We start from the raw sequence: 21,043 nt of genomic DNA on the forward strand, positions 1-21,043 counted from the left end.
TTGTGCAAGCAACGTTTCTCTTTCCATTGTTGTCCTAAAGTTTTGTTTTGCTTTATTAAAGGTGGGAAACAATACATGACATCTTCAAATTAATAAAAAGAATAAATGAGAAGCAAGAATTTAATATTTCAATAGCAAAATTACTAAATTACAGAAGATCAAGGCCAAAACAGGTTAGAAGAACATTTTAAAAACACATGTTCAAGTGTTCCAACGTGAGGGAGATGTAATATATATTTTACAAAATTCAGAACATGTAAAAAAAAAAAACTAAGTATCTGATAATGTAATGATAAAGAGAAGTTCGTGGGCCGGAGTTTCACTAAGATGACAACAGAAAAATAGACTAAAGAATAAAAACATATACTAAAAATACAATAACGATTATTAAGTTAAAAGAAATAATACTGACGCCATCGCAAAATAGAACACAAAAAGAGAAAGGGAAATAAATAAATAAACTAAAATAGAAAAAGTTAAATACAACAAGAAAGAATAAATACAAGACTAAAAAGTGCATAAAGATGTTAATATGAAGAAAAGAAAGTCATTAACAAGAGTTGTGCATGTTATAATCAGATTAATGCAAATTAATATAAACAGTGGGAACTCCTGAGAAGTGGTTTTAACATTTTTATTTTGTATTTTGCATTATTCGACAATAGCACGTGCACGATTTCATAAATTGTCAATAATAAACGACCAGGGGGAAACCACAAATACACAAACAATTGGTCTATGGCTTGTAAACTTAAAACGTATGAATATGTAATTAATAAACAATAATCAATACATTTATGATGTACGCCTTTTCCTAAACTGTCCTGTCATAGCTAAAGAATCCAAATATAACATGTTCATAAAATATCGCCCAAAACCTTTTTAGGGGACTGACGAGCCTCAGTTTCAGGTCGAAGGGACACTTCCGGTTTCTTACTGTACGGCACCGTGAGAGGTGCGCGGTGCATTGTGGGTGTGCAAATACAGCGCAGAAGAAGAAGAAGAAGAAGAAGAAGAAGAGGGGGGTGAAGCACAAAGGAATGAAAAACAAGCGTCTCGGGGAGAGGAACTTTGCACTTCGACCCGTTGTGATGGGAATGTTAACGCCGGCGGAAAGTCGACCGTGAGTCTCGTTTCCTTCGGCGGCTTCGCAGGCGGACGAACTGCCCCGACGAGCGCCGGGGAATGTGAGTGGTCGGGGCTGAGCGGCAGAGGGGAGCGCACCGCTGTCGGAGCTGCTCGCATCCCGAGGCCCCTCGTCGACACCGCGGGCCTCGTCCTCCGGAAGGTAACAGCCCGCTCCGTGCAGCCCGTCGGGCGGGGGGAGGGGTAACCGTAACCACGGCCGCGGGGGCTTTAATTCGGCTACCTCGTCGCCCAGGCGTCGGTAGAGGAAAAAAGGAACGATGTCGGTTCGTTAGCTTCGGAGCTAACGGCTGTTAGCTTTCTGGGTCGACGTTTCCGCGGTCAAACCGGAAATGTGGCTAATTCGGCTTCAAAATAAAAGAGTGCGGAATAATTATTGTGTTCTCCTACATGCTTATTGATCTTTTTGTTTTGTTTTCTGTATTGACGAGTTAAACCTTGTATTAGTCCCGCAGCGGGGACATTTACAGAGGGAAATATAACATAAATTGAAGAAACAAGTATTATGAATAAGCTATAACAAACAATAAAACATCAAATAATCCACAATAACTGAAAAAAAAATATATATATATATATATATATATATATATATTAGTGTTGTGGTTATATCAATCTGCTACTAAAAGTGGAAAGGAACATGTATGTCCCTAAATAACCCCCAGGAATATAACGGAATAGAGTAAATGATAGAGTAAAAAAAAAAAATATATATATATATATATATATATATATTGTGTTAATTGCTTATTTGCTTTTACATACTACTTGTTTTTAGCCATCTTATTTTAACTGTGTCTCTTGTTTGCACTAGAACACATGCTGCTCTAAGTCCTGTAGATGGCTAATAAAGGATCATCTTTATTTTATAACCTTTATTTTGATAGTATAAACCGGATGTGCGTGTCGTCTGCTCGCTGACTTGATGCACTAGCCTTTTTGCCAAACTGTGATTGTTGTTGCGGGACATGTTTGTCCGGCGTCACTTTTGGGCCCCCGGGGGCCTCGGATACCAGCTGCGTGGCTGCTTGTGTGCGCGTGCACGTCGAGCCCCCGGTTACCAGCTCGTGGGCTCTTGTTAACGTCACGTAAACATAGTAAAAGTACCACGTTCAAGGCCACGCCCCCTTTCCCCCCCTGTCGCCATCAGTATTTTGTTTATTAATAATACATTTTATTTATATAGCGCTTTTCAAAATGCTCAAAGTCGCTTTACTAGAAATTATATATATATATTTTATATTTAAAAGATATATATATATATTATTATTATTTCCATGATAAAAAAAAAAATATATATATTTCATATTAAAAAAAAAATATATATATATTAAAAGAAATACAATACAATATTGTAAAAAATACAATACAATACAAACAATGTATAATATATATATATATATATATTATTATTATTTCCACGATAAACAATATATATATATATATATTACATTTAAAATATATATATATATATTTTATATTTAAAAGAAATATATATATTTTATATTTAAAAGAAATATATATATATATATATATATATATATATATATATATATATTATTTACTTTGCCTTTACTGGACCAGCATATCCCAGGAGAGTCTCTCTCTGTCTCTCTCCCCCCCAGCAAGAGCCCCCCACACTTAAGCTTTTGTTAGATGGAAAGTCTCATGCCTCAGAGGATCCACGTGTCTCTCAGACAGCTGCTGAGCATCCTGTAGCGCTCCGGCCTCCACGCATCTGCTTTGATTGTTACGTAACTTGGCGTTTTGTCCTCCTTCTCCCTTCCCCTGCTTCTCTACCTCGCCACCCTCAGCGTTTTCCTCTACCTACACCCACTGAGTCCCACAATGCACTTTACCGTCGTTTCTTTTGTATCCATGGGACTGGTGTTCAGCAGAGTGATGTATTTGACGTCTCCTTTTTTTTTTTGCTTCATGTGTTAAAGCTGCATTCTCTCCGCTGACCACCAGGGGGCGACTCCTCTGGTTGTATAGAAGTCTATGCTTCATGTGTTAAAGCTGCATTCTCTCCGCTGACCACCAGGGGGCGACTCCTCTGGTTGTATAGAAGTCTATGCTTCATGTGTTAAAGCTGCATTCTCTCTCCTGACCACCAGGGGGCGACTTCTCTGGTTGTATAGAAGTCTATGCTTCATGTGTTAAAGCTGCATTCTCTCTCCTGACCACCAGGTGGCGACTCCTCTGGTTGTATAGAAGTCTATGCTTCATGTCTTAAAGTTGCATTCTCTCTCCTGACCACCAGGGGGCGACTCCTCTGGTTGTATAGAAGTCTATGCTTCATGTGTTAAAGCTGCATTCTCTCTCCTGACCACCAGGGGGTGACTCCTCTGGTTGTATAGAAGTCTATGCTTCATGTGTTAAAGCTGCATTCTCTCTACTGACCACCAGGGGGTGACTCCTCTGGTTGTATAGAAGTCTATATAAATGTTTCTACTTCTCTTGATTTATTCCCTCAGTAAACATTGTAAACATTAGTTTTTGGTCTCAATCTCTAGTTTCAAGTCTTCTTCAATACAGCGTGATGTTCATTTAGTAAATTATGGTCATTTAGAGTCAAACAGACCATAAAGGGGAGTAGTACCCATGATGGTAACTTTCATTCACTGGTTGCAAAAATCCAAGATGGCGACAGACAAATCGTCGCACTCGAGGGTTCAAAACATCCACAAACCAACCTCGTCCCCTTCTTATTTACACATAACTGACCCCAACAAGAATATGGACATCTGACTCTCCAGCTAATTACAAAACGGTTCATCCAGTTAATCTTTTTGTTTCTTTTTCCTCTCCATCTCTCTGCAGGACGCGTTTCCTGTACACGGCCCTGAAGTGACTCCACCATGGGGGTCAAGACCTTCACCCACAGCTCGACCTCCCACAGCCAGGAGATGCTGGACAAGCTCAACGCTCTGCGCAACCAGGGTCACCTCTGCGACGTCACCATCCGGGTCCAGGACAAGCTCTTCCTGGCCCACAAGGTGGTCCTGGCCTGCTGCAGCGAGTTCTTCCGCTCCAAGCTGGTGGGCCGGCCCGAGGAGGAGGACAAGTTCGTGCTGGACCTCCACCACGTGACCGTCAGCGGCTTCGCCCCGCTGTTGGAATACGCCTACACGTCCACCCTCGCCATCAGCACGGAGAACATCATCGACGTCCTGGCGGCCGCCAGCTACATGCAGATGTTCGCCGTCGCCAGCACGTGTTCGGAGTTCATGAAGTCGAGCATCCTGTGGAGCCCCGGCAGCAGCAGCAGCAGCAACAACAACAACAACAACAACAACGGCATGGCGGCGGACAAGCCGCACCCGTCGGCGCCGGAGAGCGCCTCGTCGAACTGCGCCCTGACGCCGCTGGACGGCAGCGTGTCCCCCGTCTCGTCGGACTGCAGCGTGATGGAGAGGAACGTCCCCGTGTGCCGCGAGTCACGCCGGAAACGCAAAAGCTTCGCGACGATGGCGTCGCCGGAGAGCCCGCTCAAATGCACGGCGCAGATGGTCGCCACCTCCCCTCAGATCCCCAACCCGTCCCCTTCGTTCTCGGACGGCGCCGCCCAGCCCGTGGAGTCCTCGCTGGCCTTCCCGTGGACGTTCCCGTTCGGAATCGACCGGCGGTTCCACTCGGACAAGTCGAAGCTCCCGGAGAGCCCGCGCTGCTCGGAGCAGGGCGCCGCCGGGACCTCGGAGGCGGCGGTTGGCCGGCGGCTCAGCGACTTCCTGACGTGCGAAAGCTCCAAGGTCGCGGCGTCGTCGCCGGTGCCGCCGGCCGAGGAGGAGGAGGACGTGCGGGTGAAGGTGGAGCGCCTCAGCGACGAGGAGGTCCAGGAGGCGTCCTCGCAGCCCGTCAGCGCCTCCCAGAGCTCGCTGAGCGACCAGCAGACGGTGCCGGGGAGCGAGCAGGTCCAGGAGGAGCTCCTCATCAGCCCACAGTCCTCCTCCATAGGTGAGGGCGCGTTTACTTCCTTAAAGATCGTCCAATCGTAGCTCGGCTAGCGCCGTTTCGCTCATTCGTGGGAAACACAACTATTTTCTCCTTATTAGTCTCCCATTCCAGATCAACGTTACATAAGTGCCTCTACATTTAATATCAAGTTCATGCACGTGTGGTCTGATTATTCAGAGACACAGTGAACCCCCGAGACATGTCCTCATGTGTCCTTCAGCTTCTATCATCATTCTATAGACATGTCCTCATGTGTCCTTCAGCTTCTATCATCATTCTATAGACATGTCCTCATGTGTCCTTCAGCTTCTATCATCATTCTATAGACATGTCCTCATGTGTCCTTCAGCTTCTATCATCATTCTATAGACATGTCCTCATGTGTCCTTCAGCTTCTATCATCATTCTATAGACATGTCCTCATGTGTCCTTCAGCTTCTATCATCATTCTATAGACATGTCCTCATGTGTCCTTTAGCTTCTATCATCATTCTATAGACATGTCCTCATGTGTCCTTCAGCTTCTATCATCATTCTATAGACATGTCCTCATGTGTCCTTTAGCTTCTATCATCATTCTATAGACATGTCCTCATGTGTCCTTCAGCTTCTATCATCATTCTATAGACATGTCCTCATGTGTCCTTCAGCTTCTATCATCATTCTATAGACATGTCCTCATGAGTCCTTCAGCTTCTATCATCATTCTATAGACATGTCCTCATGAGTCCTTCAGCTTCTATCATCATTCTATAGACATGTCCTCATGTGTCCTTCAGCTTCTATCATCATTCTATAGACATGTCCTCATGTCCTCATGTGTCCTTCAGCTTCTATCATCATTCTATAGACATGTCCTCATGTGTCCTTCAGCTTCTATCATCATTCTATAGACATGTCCTCATGTGTCCTTCAGCTTCTATCATCATTCTATAGACATGTCCTCATGTGTCCTTTAGCTTCTATCATCATTCTATAGACATGTCCTCATGTGTCCTTCAGCTTCTATCATCATTCTATAGACATGTCCTCATGAGTCCTTCAGCTTCTATCATCATTCTATAGACATGTCCTCATGTGTCCTTCAGCTTCTATCATCATTCTATAGACATGTCCTCATGTGTCCTTTAGCTTCTATCATCATTCTATAGACATGTCCTCATGTGTCCTTCAGCTTCTATCATCATTCTATAGACATGTCCTCATGTGTCCTTCAGCTTCTATCATCATTCTATAGACATGTCCTCATGTGTCCTTCAGCTTCTATCATCATTCTATAGACATGTCCTCATGTGTCCTTCAGCTTCTATCATCATTCTATAGACATGTCCTCATGTGTCCTTCAGCTTCTATCATCATTCTATAGACATGTCCTCATGTGTCCTTCAGCTTCTATCATCATTCTATAGACATGTCCTCATGAGTCCTTCAGCTTCTATCATCATTCTATAGACATGTCCTCATGTGTCCTTCAGCTTCTATCATCATTCTATAGACATGTCCTCATGTGTCCTTCAGCTTCTATCATCATTCTATAGACATGTCCTCATGTTCTCATGTGTCCTTCATCTTCTATCATCATTCTATAGACATGTCCTCATGTGTCCTTCAGCTTCTATCATCATTCTATAGACATGTCCTCATGTCCTCATGTGTCCTTCAGCTTCTGTCATCATTCTATAGACATGTTCTCATGAGTCCTTCAGCTTCTATCATCATTCTATAGACATGTCCTCATGTGTCCTTCAGCTTCTATCATCATTCTATAGATATGTCCTCATGTGTCCTTCAGCTTCTATCATCATTCTATAGACATGTTCTCATGTGTCCTTCAGCTTCTATCATCATTCTATAGACATGTCCTCATGTGTCCTTCAGCTTCTATCATCATTCTATAGACATGTCCTCATGTGTCCTTCAGCTTCTATCATCATTCTATAGACATGTCCTCATGTGTCCTTCAGCTTCTATCATCATTCTATAGACATGTCCTCATGTGTCCTTCAGCTTCTATCATCATTCTATAGACATGTCCTCATGAGTCCTTCAGCTTCTATCATCATTCTATAGACATGTCCTCATGTGTCCTTCAGCTTCTATCATCATTCTATAGACATGTCCTCATGTGTCCTTCAGCTTCTATCATCATTCTATAGACATGTCCTCATGTGTCCTTCAGCTTCTATCATCATTCTATAGACATGTCCTCATGTGTCCTTCAGCTTCTATCATCATTCTATAGACATGTCCTCATGTGTCCTTCAGCTTCTATCATCATTCTATAGACATGTCCTCATGTCCTCATGAGTCCTTCAGCTTCTATCATCATTCTATAGACATGTTCTCATGTGTCCTTCAGCTTCTATCATCATTCTATAGACATGTCCTCATGTGTCCTTCAGCTTCTATCATCATTCTATAGACATGTCCTCATGTGTCCTTCAGCTTCTATCATCATTCTATAGACATGTCCTCATGTGTCCTTCAGCTTCTATCATCATTCTATAGACATGTCCTCATGTGTCCTTCAGCTTCTATCATCATTCTATAGACATGTCCTCATGTGTCCTTCAGCTTCTATCATCATTCTATAGACATGTCCTCATGTGTCCTTCAGCTTCTATCATCATTCTATAGACATGTCCTCATGAGTCCTTCAGCTTCTATCATCATTCTATAGACATGTCCTCATGAGTCCTTCAGCTTCTATCATCATTCTATAGACATGTCCTCATGTGTCCTTCAGCTTCTATCATCATTCTATAGACATGTCCTCATGTCCTCATGTGTCCTTCAGCTTCTATCATCATTCTATAGACATGTCCTCATGTGTCCTTCAGCTTCTATCATCATTCTATAGACATGTCCTCATGTGTCCTTCAGCTTCTATCATCATTCTATAGACATGTCCTCATGTGTCCTTTAGCTTCTATCATCATTCTATAGACATGTCCTCATGTGTCCTTCAGCTTCTATCATCATTCTATAGACATGTCCTCATGAGTCCTTCAGCTTCTATCATCATTCTATAGACATGTCCTCATGTGTCCTTCAGCTTCTATCATCATTCTATAGACATGTCCTCATGTGTCCTTTAGCTTCTATCATCATTCTATAGACATGTCCTCATGTGTCCTTCAGCTTCTATCATCATTCTATAGACATGTCCTCATGTGTCCTTCAGCTTCTATCATCATTCTATAGACATGTCCTCATGTGTCCTTCAGCTTCTATCATCATTCTATAGACATGTCCTCATGTGTCCTTCAGCTTCTATCATCATTCTATAGACATGTCCTCATGTGTCCTTCAGCTTCTATCATCATTCTATAGACATGTCCTCATGTTCTCATGTGTCCTTCATCTTCTATCATCATTCTATAGACATGTCCTCATGTGTCCTTCAGCTTCTATCATCATTCTATAGACATGTCCTCATGTCCTCATGTGTCCTTCAGCTTCTGTCATCATTCTATAGACATGTTCTCATGAGTCCTTCAGCTTCTATCATCATTCTATAGACATGTCCTCATGTGTCCTTCAGCTTCTATCATCATTCTATAGACATGTCCTCATGTGTCCTTCAGCTTCTATCATCATTCTATAGACATGTTCTCATGTGTCCTTCAGCTTCTATCATCATTCTATAGACATGTCCTCATGTGTCCTTCAGCTTCTATCATCATTCTATAGACATGTCCTCATGTGTCCTTCAGCTTCTATCATCATTCTATAGACATGTCCTCATGTGTCCTTCAGCTTCTATCATCATTCTATAGACATGTCCTCATGTGTCCTTCAGCTTCTATCATCATTCTATAGACATGTCCTCATGTGTCCTTCAGCTTCTATCATCATTCTATAGACATGTCCTCATGTGTCCTTCAGCTTCTATCATCATTCTATAGACATGTCCTCATGAGTCCTTCAGCTTCTATCATCATTCTATAGACATGTCCTCATGTGTCCTTCAGCTTCTATCATCATTCTATAGACATGTCCTCATGTGTCCTTCAGCTTCTATCATCATTCTATAGACATGTCCTCATGTGTCCTTCAGCTTCTATCATCATTCTATAGACATGTCCTCATGTGTCCTTCAGCTTCTATCATCATTCTATAGACATGTCCTCATGTGTCCTTCAGCTTCTATCATCATTCTATAGACATGTCCTCATGTCCTCATGAGTCCTTCAGCTTCTATCATCATTCTATAGACATGTCCTCATGTGTCCTTCAGCTTCTATCATCATTCTATAGACATGTCCTCATGTGTCCTTCAGCTTCTATCATCATTCTATAGACATGTCCTCATGTGTCCTTCAGCTTCTATCATCATTCTATAGACATGTCCTCATGTGTCCTTCAGCTTCTATCATCATTCTATAGACATGTCCTCATGTTCTCATGTGTCCTTCAGCTTCTATCATCATTCTATAGACATGTCCTCATGTGTCCTTCAGCTTCTATCATCATTCTATAGACATGTCCTCATGTTCTCATGTGTCCTTCATCTTCTATCATCATTCTATAGACATGTCCTCATGTGTCCTTCAGCTTCTATCATCATTCTATAGACATGTCCTCATGTCCTCATGTGTCCTTCAGCTTCTGTCATCATTCTATAGACATGTTCTCATGAGTCCTTCAGCTTCTATCATCATTCTATAGACATGTCCTCATGTGTCCTTCAGCTTCTATCATCATTCTATAGACATGTCCTCATGTGTCCTTCAGCTTCTATCATCATTCTATAGACATGTTCTCATGTCCTCATGTGTCCTTCAGCTTCTATCATCATTCTATAGACATGTCCTCATGTGTCCTTCAGCTTCTATCATCATTCTATAGACATGTCCTCATGTGTCCTTCAGCTTCTATCATCATTCTATAGACATGTCCTCATGTGTCCTTCAGCTTCTATCATCATTCTATAGACATGTCCTCATGTTCTCATGTGTCCTTCAGCTTCTATCATCATTCTATAGACATGTCCTCATGTGTCCTTCAGCTTCTATCATCATTCTATAGACATGTCCTCATGTGTCCTTCAGCTTCTATCATCATTCTATAGACATGTCCTCATGTCCTCATGAGTCCTTCAGCTTCTATCATCATTCTATAGACATGTTCTCATGTGTCCTTCAGCTTCTATCATCATTCTATAGACATGTCCTCATGTGTCCTTCAGCTTCTATCATCATTCTATAGACATGTCCTCATGAGTCCTTCAGCTTCTATCATCATTCTATAGACATGTCCTCATGTGTCCTTCAGCTTCTATCATCATTCTATAGACATGTCCTCATGTCCTCATGTGTCCTTCAGCTTCTATCATCATTCTATAGACATGTCCTCATGTGTCCTTCAGCTTCTATCATCATTCTATAGACATGTCCTCATGTGTCCTTCAGCTTCTATCATCATTCTATAGACATGTCCTCATGTGTCCTTCAGCTTCTATCATCATTCTATAGACATGTCCTCATGTCCTCATGAGTCCTTCAGCTTCTATCATCATTCTATAGACATGTCCTCATGTGTCCTTCAGCTTCTATCATCATTCTATAGACATGTCCTCATGAGTCCTTCAGCTTCTATCATCATTCTATAGACATGTCCTCATGTGTCCTTCAGCTTCTATCATCATTCTATAGACATGTCCTCATGTTCTCATGTGTCCTTCATCTTCTATCATCATTCTATAGACATGTCCTCATGTGTCCTTCAGCTTCTATCATCATTCTATAGACATGTCCTCATGTCCTCATGTGTCCTTCAGCTTCTGTCATCATTCTATAGACATGTTCTCATGAGTCCTTCAGCTTCTATCATCATTATATAGACATGTCCTCATGTGTCCTTCAGCTTCTATCATCATTCTATAGACATGTCCTCATGTGTCCTTCAGCTTCTATCATCATTCTATAGACATGTCCTCATGTGTCCTTCAGCTTCTATCATCATTCTATAGACATGTCCTCATGTGTCCTTCAGCTTCTATCATCATTCTATAGACATGTCCTCATGTGTCCTTCAGCTTCTATCATCATTCTATAGACATGTCCTCATGTGTCCTTCAGCTTCTATCATCATTCTATAGACATGTCCTCATGTTCTCATGTGTCCTTCAGCTTCTATCATCATTCTATAGACATGTCCTCATGTGTCCTTCAGCTTCTATCATCATTCTATAGACATGTTCTCATGAGTCCTTCAGCTTCTATCATCATTCTATAGACATGTCCTCATGTCCTCATGAGTCCTTCAGCTTCTATCATCATTCTATAGACATGTCCTCATGAGTCCTTCAGCTTCTATCATCATTCTATAGACATGTCCTCATGTGTCCTTCAGCTTCTATCATCATTATATAGACATGTCCTCATGAGTCCTTCAGCTTCTATCATCATTCTATAGACATGTCCTCATGAGTTCTTCAGCTTCTATCATCATTCTATAGACATGTCCTCATGTGTCCTTCAGCTTCTATCATCATTCTATAGACATGTCCTCATGTGTCCTTCAGCTTCTATCATCATTCTATAGACATGTCCTCATGAGTCCTTCAGCTTCTATCATCATTCTATAGACATGTCCTCATGTGTCCTTCAGCTTCTATCATCATTCTATAGACATGTCCTCATGAGTTCTTCAGCTTCTATCATCATTCTATAGACATGTCCTCATGTGTCCTTCAGCTTCTATCATCATTATATAGACATGTTCTCATGTCCTCATGTGTCCTTCAGCTTCTATCATCATTATATAGACATGTTCTCATGTTCTCATGTGTCCTTCAGCTTCTATCATCATTCTATAGACATGTTCTCATGTGTCCTTCAGCTTCTATCATCATTCTATAGACATGTCCTCATGTGTCCTTCAGCTTCTATCATCATTCTATAGACATGTCCTCATGTGTCCTTCAGCTTCTATCATCATTCTATAGACATGTCCTCATGAGTCCTTCAGCTTCTATCATCATTCTATAGACATGTCCTCATGTGTCCTTCAGCTTCTATCATCATTCTATAGACATGTCCTCATGAGTTCTTCAGCTTCTATCATCATTGCTTGTCCAGAAGAGAAGGAGAAACCTCATGAAGGACTTCATATCATAAATAAATAAAACTTTTAGAGAAGTCGTATAAAGGAATGAAAGGGGGAATCCGATGTTCTGCACTCTGCATACAAACAGGAATATTTATTTCCGTGACACGTGTAAACAGCTTATTGGAAATATTCTTTCAGAATGAATGTAATATTTACAGCCCGTGAGCGTTGTCCATGTGTCCTCTCGCTCTGACTGTATTTGTTCTCAGTGGAAACTTTTATTGTCTGGCGTCCGAATCGCTGTTTGAAATTTTTTCTTTCCTGCTGTAAATAAAAAAGAAAATGGAAACACTCGTCAGTTTTTCCCTTCCCCCATAAACCGTTGAATAGAATCCAGCAGAATTAAACCTTTTTTTAAAATAATATTGCATTAACCCCGAAAGACCTGCAGTCACATGAGCGTTCTGTCCTCCCCCAGGGTCGATGGACGAGGGCGTGTCGGAGGGCTTGCCGTCGATGCAGAGCGCCTCGAACACCGGAGGACACGGCGAGGATGACGAAAGGTATCGTGATTTGTTACGACTTGCAGAGACGCGACGCCGGTCGCCTGAGCCGCACCCGTTTGCCTCGTTGCTGTAACGGAGGGCCCTGAACGCCTCCAGCAACAAATGTTCTCACACATTTTAATAAGTGCGCCTGTCGATTTGACATCAATCAGGTGGATCCTCTTTCTTTCCCCTCTAAACTTCTTTCTTTACACCTGGACAAACCAGTGGCCTCTGGGGGAGGTGTTTGAGTGACTTTTAGTGTCATTTTCTTTGTAGATAATGCTTTGTTGTTAATAATAGTATTAGTATTGTTCCATGTATTCTGTTATAAAAGCTCTCTGGATGTGTGAGGTTGGGTTCTGTAGCGTGTTACTACTGTTTTAATATATAACGTATAATGCCAAATACTTGCCAGAATTGGAAAGATGCAGTTCTCCTAAACATTTTTTTACACAAATGGCATTTTCTGACATTTATTGATTTAAAAAGAGTAAATGGACCAGGGGGCGACTCCTCTGGTTGTATAGAAGTCTATGCTTCATGTGTTAAAGCTGCATTCTCTCTACTGACCACCAGGGGGCGACTCCTCTGGTTGTATAGAAGTCTATGCTTCATGTGTTAAAGCTGCATTCTCTCTACTGACCACCAGGGGGCGACTCCTCTGGTTGTATAGAAGTCTATGCTTCATGTGTTAAAGCTGCATTCTCTCTACTGACCACCAGGGGGCGACTCCTCTGGTTGTATAGAAGTCTATGCTTCATGTGTTAAAGCTGCATTCTCTCTCCTGACCACCAGGGGGCGACTCCTCTGGTTGTATAGAAGTCTATGCTTCATGTGTTAAAGCTGCATTCTCTCTCCTGACCACCAGGGGGCGACTCCTCTGGTTGTATAGAAGTCTATGCTTCATGTGTTAAAGCTGCATTCTCTCTCCTGACCACCAGGGGGCGCCTCCTCTGGTTGTATAGAAGTCTATATAAATGACTCATTCCCTCTGGAGCGTCCCGTTCGATGACGTTTCCTGTCTCCGTGTTCCAGGTTAGAAGGCATCCAGTACCCGTACCACCTCTACATCAGCCCCTCAGCCAGACCCGGCACCAACGGGCCCGACCGGCCCTTCCAGTGTCCGACCTGCGGGGTCCGATTCACGCGCATCCAAAACCTGAAGCAGCACATGCTCATACACTCCGGTAAGTCACATGTGGGAAAGAACTTAGAACATATATAGAATAAAGTTTTTTAATTATTCATTAGAGTGGTGGGGCCTAATATTCTGAGGAAAAATTAAAAAGCTAAATTTAGAAGCAGAAAATCTACAAGAAAATTGAAATCAATATTCTTAAGAAGGTCCTGTTGGGTACAAATAGGTGTTTTCTTTCATGTTCTTTTTTTAAACTTATATTTAATAATAATGAATTATAAATTAATACTAATATCATTTCTATATGGCGGCTGTGTTTAATGATGTGTGATGAGGTTATTCCTACTGTTTAAAACCTATTGTTTTAACCCTATTGTTTTAACCCTATTTTTCGGGGCGGATTTCTCGTTGATTTGTGAGATTAATTTAAGACAATATAAGGTTATTTTTTTAATTTAATTTTTTATTCATAAACTTTAATCTCTGAGAATTTTTATGTATTTTCTTTCTTGGTATATCTCCCCTCTCTCCCGGCTAATTATTATTATTTTTTTATTGTTTTATTTTTACACATAATGGCCCCAGAATGCCGTTTCACAGTTGGTGTAACGACAGACTCAAATATCAAAATATCAAACTGGTATTATGCAAATTCTGAAAACAAGTGTCTGATAAAGTGTTTCAAATATATTTTATATTTTTGTCCTTTGCCCCGAACACCTACAATTACCCACAATGCAACTTGACAGACGTCAGATTGGAGATTTGGGTGTTCTATGCTAGTGGTGGCTAATGTATAGCCTTTATAACCCTATTATAATATATATATAATTACTTTTCCTTTTGCAGTGGTATAGTGAATGGCGGTATAACCAACACCTGTTGAGTACCATTAAAGCATATTATAATAATAATAATAAGTTACGTAGTGGTTTGTTTTCCAAAGAAGCATTTTCAGCAAATGTCTTATTACTCATTTTATAAAGTTGTATAGATAAAAGAGTTAGTCATCACTCACATTCACCCTCACGCAGATTCAAGGATCGTTTATTGTCATTTTAAATAAAGTTTGCAGCCCGTTTGAAACAAAACAACAAAACAAAAACAGCACTTTTTTTTTAAATTGGCGTCCCGAGGAACGTAAAACAAAAACAACAACGAGGTAAACGTCAGAAAAGCACCGCCCATCAGCTCCGCCTGAGCACCGACATCACGACGTAAACTTCACGACGTAAACTTCACGACGTAAACTTCACGACGTAAACACGGCTCTCTGTCCGGCTGTCCGCTCGCCAAGTGCATGCTGGGTAGTGGAGTAGCCTCCTAGCTGGGTTAGCTTAGCTTCCATCTGTCCTCTCTGGGTCGGTCGGGCCCACGCTTCCTTTTCAGACGCTGACGAAAGTATTCTGTCGTGTGCCGTTAGTGAGGAACACGTCAAAAACGACAACAACAACAAATAAAGACACAAATGTAGCCAAAGTGATGCCTCAGGTCGGCTGAATCTTGTTCTTCTTGTGTCCCCCACCAGGCATTAAGCCTTTCCAGTGTGACCGCTGTGGGAAAAAGTTCACACGGGCCTACTCCCTAAAGATGCATCGGCTGAAGCACGAAGGTAAACGCTGTTTCCGGTGCCAGATTTGTAGCGCCACATTCACGTCCTTCGGTGAATATAAGCACCACATGAGGGTCTCCCGACACATAATCCGCAAGCCGCGGATTTACGAGTGCAAAACGTGCGGGGCCATGTTCACCAACTCTGGCAATTTAATTGTACACCTGAGGAGTCTGAACCATGAGGCGTCCGAACTAGCAAACTACTTCCAGAGCAGGTGAGGAGTCCGAGGGCGCTGACCTCCCCCCAACCCCACCCCCCCTACCCTACCCTACCCCCCTTCCCCATCATTTACTCAGATCTCACCTGGATCAGAAAATTACTTCACTTTAGATTCTAATACCTGAGGTTTATTTGACCGTTTAGAAAGAAAAACATATCGTGTCTGTTTTGTGTAGAATTGTTCTTGATTGACCGGAAGTATTTGACTGGTTTAATTCAACTTATTCAAAGGAAAAGTTTGACTTTTTGGGGGGAAATATGCTTCTTTTTTTTTTTTGTATAATATGTAGCGGGAGCAAGTAGCCGCTTAGCTTAGCATTAAGTGTAGAAACGGCTAGCCTGGTTCAAAGTTGGCCTACAAGCGCCTTCTAAAGCTCACTGATGTTTAAGCTGTCGCTCGTTTGTTTAATCCCGTTACAAACCAAACGATTGGTCGTCTTCGTACGTGTTGCGTCTAAAAACTTTGGTCCTTTTCATCCAACCAGCAAACCTCAACCTATCGTGACCGAGCCTTTACGCTCATAACGAGATACATAACGTGGTGGTCACTGAGCTTTAAAGGTGCCGGTAGGGGTATTTTGTTACCTTTTTGAACGTAGCTAGGCTAGCTGTTCCCAGTCCTTATGCTAAGCTAACTGGCTGCTCGCTTGTAGCTTCATATTCGCCACACATGTCATGAAGGATATCGATCTTCTCGTCTGACTCTTGAGAAGTACGTAAAAAGGCTCATTTCCCAAAATGTGTAACTGTTACTTGAACTGTCGCAAAGAGAACCGTTAATAACATCCACGATGTTTGAGAAAACTCGTCGTTGCTTTGTATTCGCACACTTAAATCATCAGTTTTGAGTCAAAGGTCATATCTATATATGTGTGTTGTTGTCACATGAGCTGGGCATTGATTAAAGATATGTACCTATAATGGAAATATCCATCCCAACGCACTAATTGCACGGACGGGTTCAGCTGTTGGACTCATTAAAGGAAAACTTTGGTATTTTCATCTTGAATCTACCCAAAGAAATAATGAACCGTATTTATATTTACATTTAATGCCTTGAACATTTAAAACAATACTTTTCTTGATTCATCTTTTGGCCCATCACTAATTAAAGAAAAAAGCCTTTTTAAGTTCTCAGTTCAATAATAATAATAGTAATAAGCATTATTTATATAATAACATACAATGCAGCTGAAAGTGCTTCACAAGAGAAACAAATTAATAAATACTATAATTTAAAATAAAACGGGGGCAAAAATAAATAAGAGATACAAAACAGGACAATACTAGTAATAAAATTGATGTTGGTAAAGATATTAAAACAAGTGTGTGAAATATGAAATAAGTTTTGTCCTTGTTAAAATGTATAAAGAAGAGTTGAGTCCACAATAACCGGACTGAGACCAACTTGTGGTTTAGAGGTCCACAGCGTAACTATTGTGTAACTATTGTGTAATTATTGTGTAATTATTGTGTATAAATACTTGTTGAAGATGTTTTGTGGAAAAATAGCAAATATAACGTGTATTTAAAAAATTGCCCAATTGCCGCTAGCGGATGAAAGGACCCTAAGCTCCGCCCCTTCTCTCCGTCTCCGCAGTGATTTCCTCGTGCCCGACTACCTGAGCCAGGTGCAGGAGGAGGAGGAGGCGTTGGGAGTCCAGTACGCCGCCTCCTCCTCCTCCTCCGCCGCCGCCTCGTCCTCCTGCTCCGTCCAGATGCCCGTCATCTCCCAGGTCTCCTCCTCCACGCAGAACTGCGAGACCTCCCCCCACGGCTTCCTGTCGCCCGACCCGCTGGACCCCCTGGCCTCCCTCAAGATGGCCGCCGCCGCCACGGAGGCAACCAAGATGGACGACGGCGTGGGAGGCGGGTCCCCGGAGGGGTTTGAGGAGGAGCAGGAGGACGACGAGGAGGAGGAGGAGGAGGAGGAGCAGTGTGCCAAGGAGCCGGCTTCCATCACCATCGAGTGACTCCTTCATTGAAGCTCGACGAGGGATTTTAGTTTTGTTGCCCCTCACACACACACGCACACACACACGCACACACACACACGCACACACACACACACGCGCGCGCGCACGCACGCGCGCAGCAACAACACAGATGCACTTATTATGTTTTAAAAAATCAACTCCAGCAAAGTAAATCATTTTTTTTCTCAATAATTCTCTTTTTGAAGTGATTTTTTTCCCCCGAGTTGAGTTCTTTTCAAGCCGAGTCGTGTTTTAGGAAGTTTTACTTTGTATTTTTTTATTCCCACGTGAAGCGTTCGAGGTGTCGAATCTAAAAAAAAGCCTTGCCCGACTTTTTTTTTGGAAAGTGCCTGAGAGAAAAGTCCTGTTTTTTAGTTTTTAAAACGAAGCGACGAGGAGGCGAGGAGACGAGGAGGCGAGGAGACGAGGAGGCGAGGAGACTTTTGCAAACTGAGCTCACGAAAAGAAGAAAAGCACCTCCACAGTATTTCATTTGTAGTGATGACGCTTTATTAGTTTATGGCAAACTGTTCAATGTCAATATTATCTCTCTTGCAATCGCTTGTACTGTAGTTTTACTATTTGAATGCTGTGTGTTGGGTGTTGTGAACATGTCAGGTGTGTGTGTGTGTGTGTGTGTGTGTGTGTGTGTGTATGTGCATTTTTCTTTTTTTCATCTATATGAACACAGTACATTTAATTTTTAAATGTTTTTACAAAAAAACTTGAAATTATATTGACAGAGTATTCCCTTAAAGATTGTTTGTGCAGTGACATTTTTCCACCTTTTTTGTTTGTTTGTTTGTTTGTTTGTTCAATCAAAACCTCGAGTGAAACTTAAATCCAACGAAAGCAAAACGCACACAAAAAAAGGACTAAAATGTAGAAATTCAAAATGTTATTTATTAATTTTTTTTTCACAACTGGGCTCCAGAGAAACGATAATGTAGCGCCGCTCATCAGATGTGTTGACGTGTTTTTGTTTGTTTTGTTTGTCTTTTCTTTCTTTTGTGAACACCAAGAATATTAAGTTGAGTGTTGTTTGACCAGCTGTATTCTCTTTTTTTATTTTATTTTATTTACATTAATTGTCACAAAAGGGGGGGGGGACTACATTTTCTAACCAATAAATCTTTTTATTTTTTTATTGTTTTATTATTTTTTTTTTAAACGGGGGAAGCAGGAAGTGATGCAACCGGACTGATGCCGTCTGTGATGGCGAGTCTACGGGAGGTCATGTGACCACGCTGCTTTAAAAGCAGCAGAAGCTAACGAGCTAACGCAAAATACTGTGAGCCGTCATAGATGAGTATATATATATATATATATATATATATATATATATATATATATATATATATATATATTGTAAGAAGAGAGCTTGTCATTTCACCGTAAACTGATTGAGAACAGTTTGGGCTTTTTATTTCATTTTTCGGGGTCAAATTTCCGTCTCCTGTTCCTTGTTGTTGTTGTTGTCGTCGTCAACATGGTTTCAATCGTTGTGCCTGTATTCCTGAGAAGATAATGACACCCGTGATAATAACTCACGAGTTGAATGCTACTGACTGACTGGGCGTGTTGTTTGTTGTTTATTGTTTATCTCTGCCCCCCCCCCCCCCCCCTAAAGTAGTCCCAAACCGCCGCCATTAAGGAAGCTCCCAGCCGGATGTAAGACCTCACACACAGGGTTGATTGTAAATGTGAAGATTAATATATCTTTGTGACGAGGGCATCAATATTAATCATTATTATTGTCTTAATAACCCTGCGTCTAAAATCGTGCCATTTTGTCCCTTTTTTTTTTGTTTTTTTTTAATCCGGCTACTAATCACGCTTTAAAATAAAAAATTCCCTACAGGACCAAATGTTCTCTCTCGCCGGGGAGTTGCCATGGCAATCAGTAATTGCACGTAATAAAGAGTGAATCATTCTGAAGGGTCCGTGCTGGTTAGCAAAGGGGTCCTGCTGTTCTGCCCCTTAAAGAGACAGTAACGGTGGGGTCCTGCTGTTCTGCCCCTTAAAGAGACAGTAACGCTGGGGGTCCTGCTGTTCTGCCCCTTAAAGAGACAGTAACGGTGGGGTCCTGCTGTTCTGCCCCTTAAAGAGACAGTAACGCTGTGGTCCTGCTGTTCTGCCCCTTAAAGAGACAGTAACGCTGGGGGTCCTGCTGTTCTGCCCCTTAAAGAGACAGTAACGCTGTGGTCCTGCTGTTCTGCCCCTTAAAGAGACAGTAACGCTGGGGGTCCTGCTGTTCTGCCCCTTAAAGAGACAGTAACGCTGGGGGTCCTGCTGTTCTGCCCCTTAAAGAGACAGTAACGCTGGGGTCCTGCTGTTCTGTTCCTTAAAGAGACAGTAACGCTGGGGTCCTGCTGTTCTGCCCCTTAAAGAGACAGTAACGCTGGGGTCCTGCTGTTCTGTTCCTTAAAGAGACAGTAACGCTGGGGTCCTGCTGTTCTGCCCCTTAAAGAGACAGTAACGCTGGGGTCCTGCTGTTCTGCCCCTTAAAGAGACAGTAACGCTGGGGTCCTGCTGTTCTGCCCCTTAAAGAGACAGTAACGCTGTTTAAGAGGCTCGCCTTAGTACACGGACCTACCAACTCTAGCTGCACAATATCAGAATTAAAGAACAAGAAGAAGAGTTTTCTATTGTCCATTTCTAGGTCGTTGCTTTTTATCGTGTCGTGCGTGTTCGCCAAACAACTTTTTTATAATGAAATGCTGCTGTTTATTTGTTTGTTTATTTGTTTGTTTGTTTCGTTTTTGAAAAACGCAAAAGTGCCCAAAATATTTTTGTGAACCGATGGTTGTGCAATAAATGGACAGGTGTCGTTTTAAAAGATTTCATTTCGTCTTTGGAATGGTGAATTATATATATATATATATATATATATATATATAGACATATGTATATATATAAAAAAAGAATGTATAATTGAGTTTAAATGTGATTTGAAGGTGAATCAAAGAGGCGAGGACCCCGTTTGATCTGTGAAAGGAACGAAGCGCGGGAATCAAACGGCCGGTTCTCCTCGTTTTGTTTCCTCCAGTGAGGAGGGCGTGTCTTCAGTGGGCGTCGCCTTCTGTCGCGGCCTTATTTGTCGATGGTTCTTCATCCAATCGTAGCTCTGATCGTTAAGCATGCCCTCTTCTTTTTCCTCTACGTTTATCCCTTTTCTAAACTTTTTATTTTTAAACGTGCAATGTTTTTTTTTTTTTTTTTTCTAAATATCTCGACTATTATACGGGACATGCCTTTTCAATGTACACTTTGATGTTGTATATGTTTTCCAGTCCTCCTTCTGGTTTATTTAAAAGAAAGGAAAAACCAGATAAAACACACGGTAGCTCTTCATAACGGCATATATATATTTTTGGTGACTTTTTGT

The 21,043-nt window shown here is 41.7% G+C and overlaps 1 protein-coding gene across 2 annotated transcripts; it reads left to right on the top strand.

Moving 5' to 3' along the window:
- The first annotated feature begins 954 nt into the window (after positions 1-954).
- On the top strand, positions 955-20,533 carry zbtb44 (zinc finger and BTB domain containing 44). 2 transcript variants are annotated; one of them, XM_034548002.1, is made up of 6 exons: positions 955-1,288; positions 3,970-5,103; positions 12,638-12,722; positions 13,743-13,894; positions 15,374-15,457; positions 17,280-20,533. In XM_034548002.1, the coding sequence occupies exons 2-6, from the start codon at positions 4,008-4,010 to the stop codon at positions 17,303-17,305; spliced, it is 1,443 nt and encodes a 480-aa protein (XP_034403893.1). In that variant the 5' UTR covers positions 955-1,288; positions 3,970-4,007; the 3' UTR covers positions 17,306-20,533. The 2 variants fall into 2 exon arrangements, with proteins under 2 accessions (XP_034403893.1, XP_034403892.1); XM_034548001.1 differs by having other exon boundaries at positions 15,374-15,674; positions 17,280-17,776.
- Positions 20,534-21,043: the final 510 nt, after the last annotated feature.

Source organism: Cyclopterus lumpus, chromosome 13, assembly GCF_009769545.1.
Source record: "Cyclopterus lumpus isolate fCycLum1 chromosome 13, fCycLum1.pri, whole genome shotgun sequence".
Lineage (NCBI taxonomy): Eukaryota > Metazoa > Chordata > Actinopteri > Perciformes > Cyclopteridae > Cyclopterus > Cyclopterus lumpus.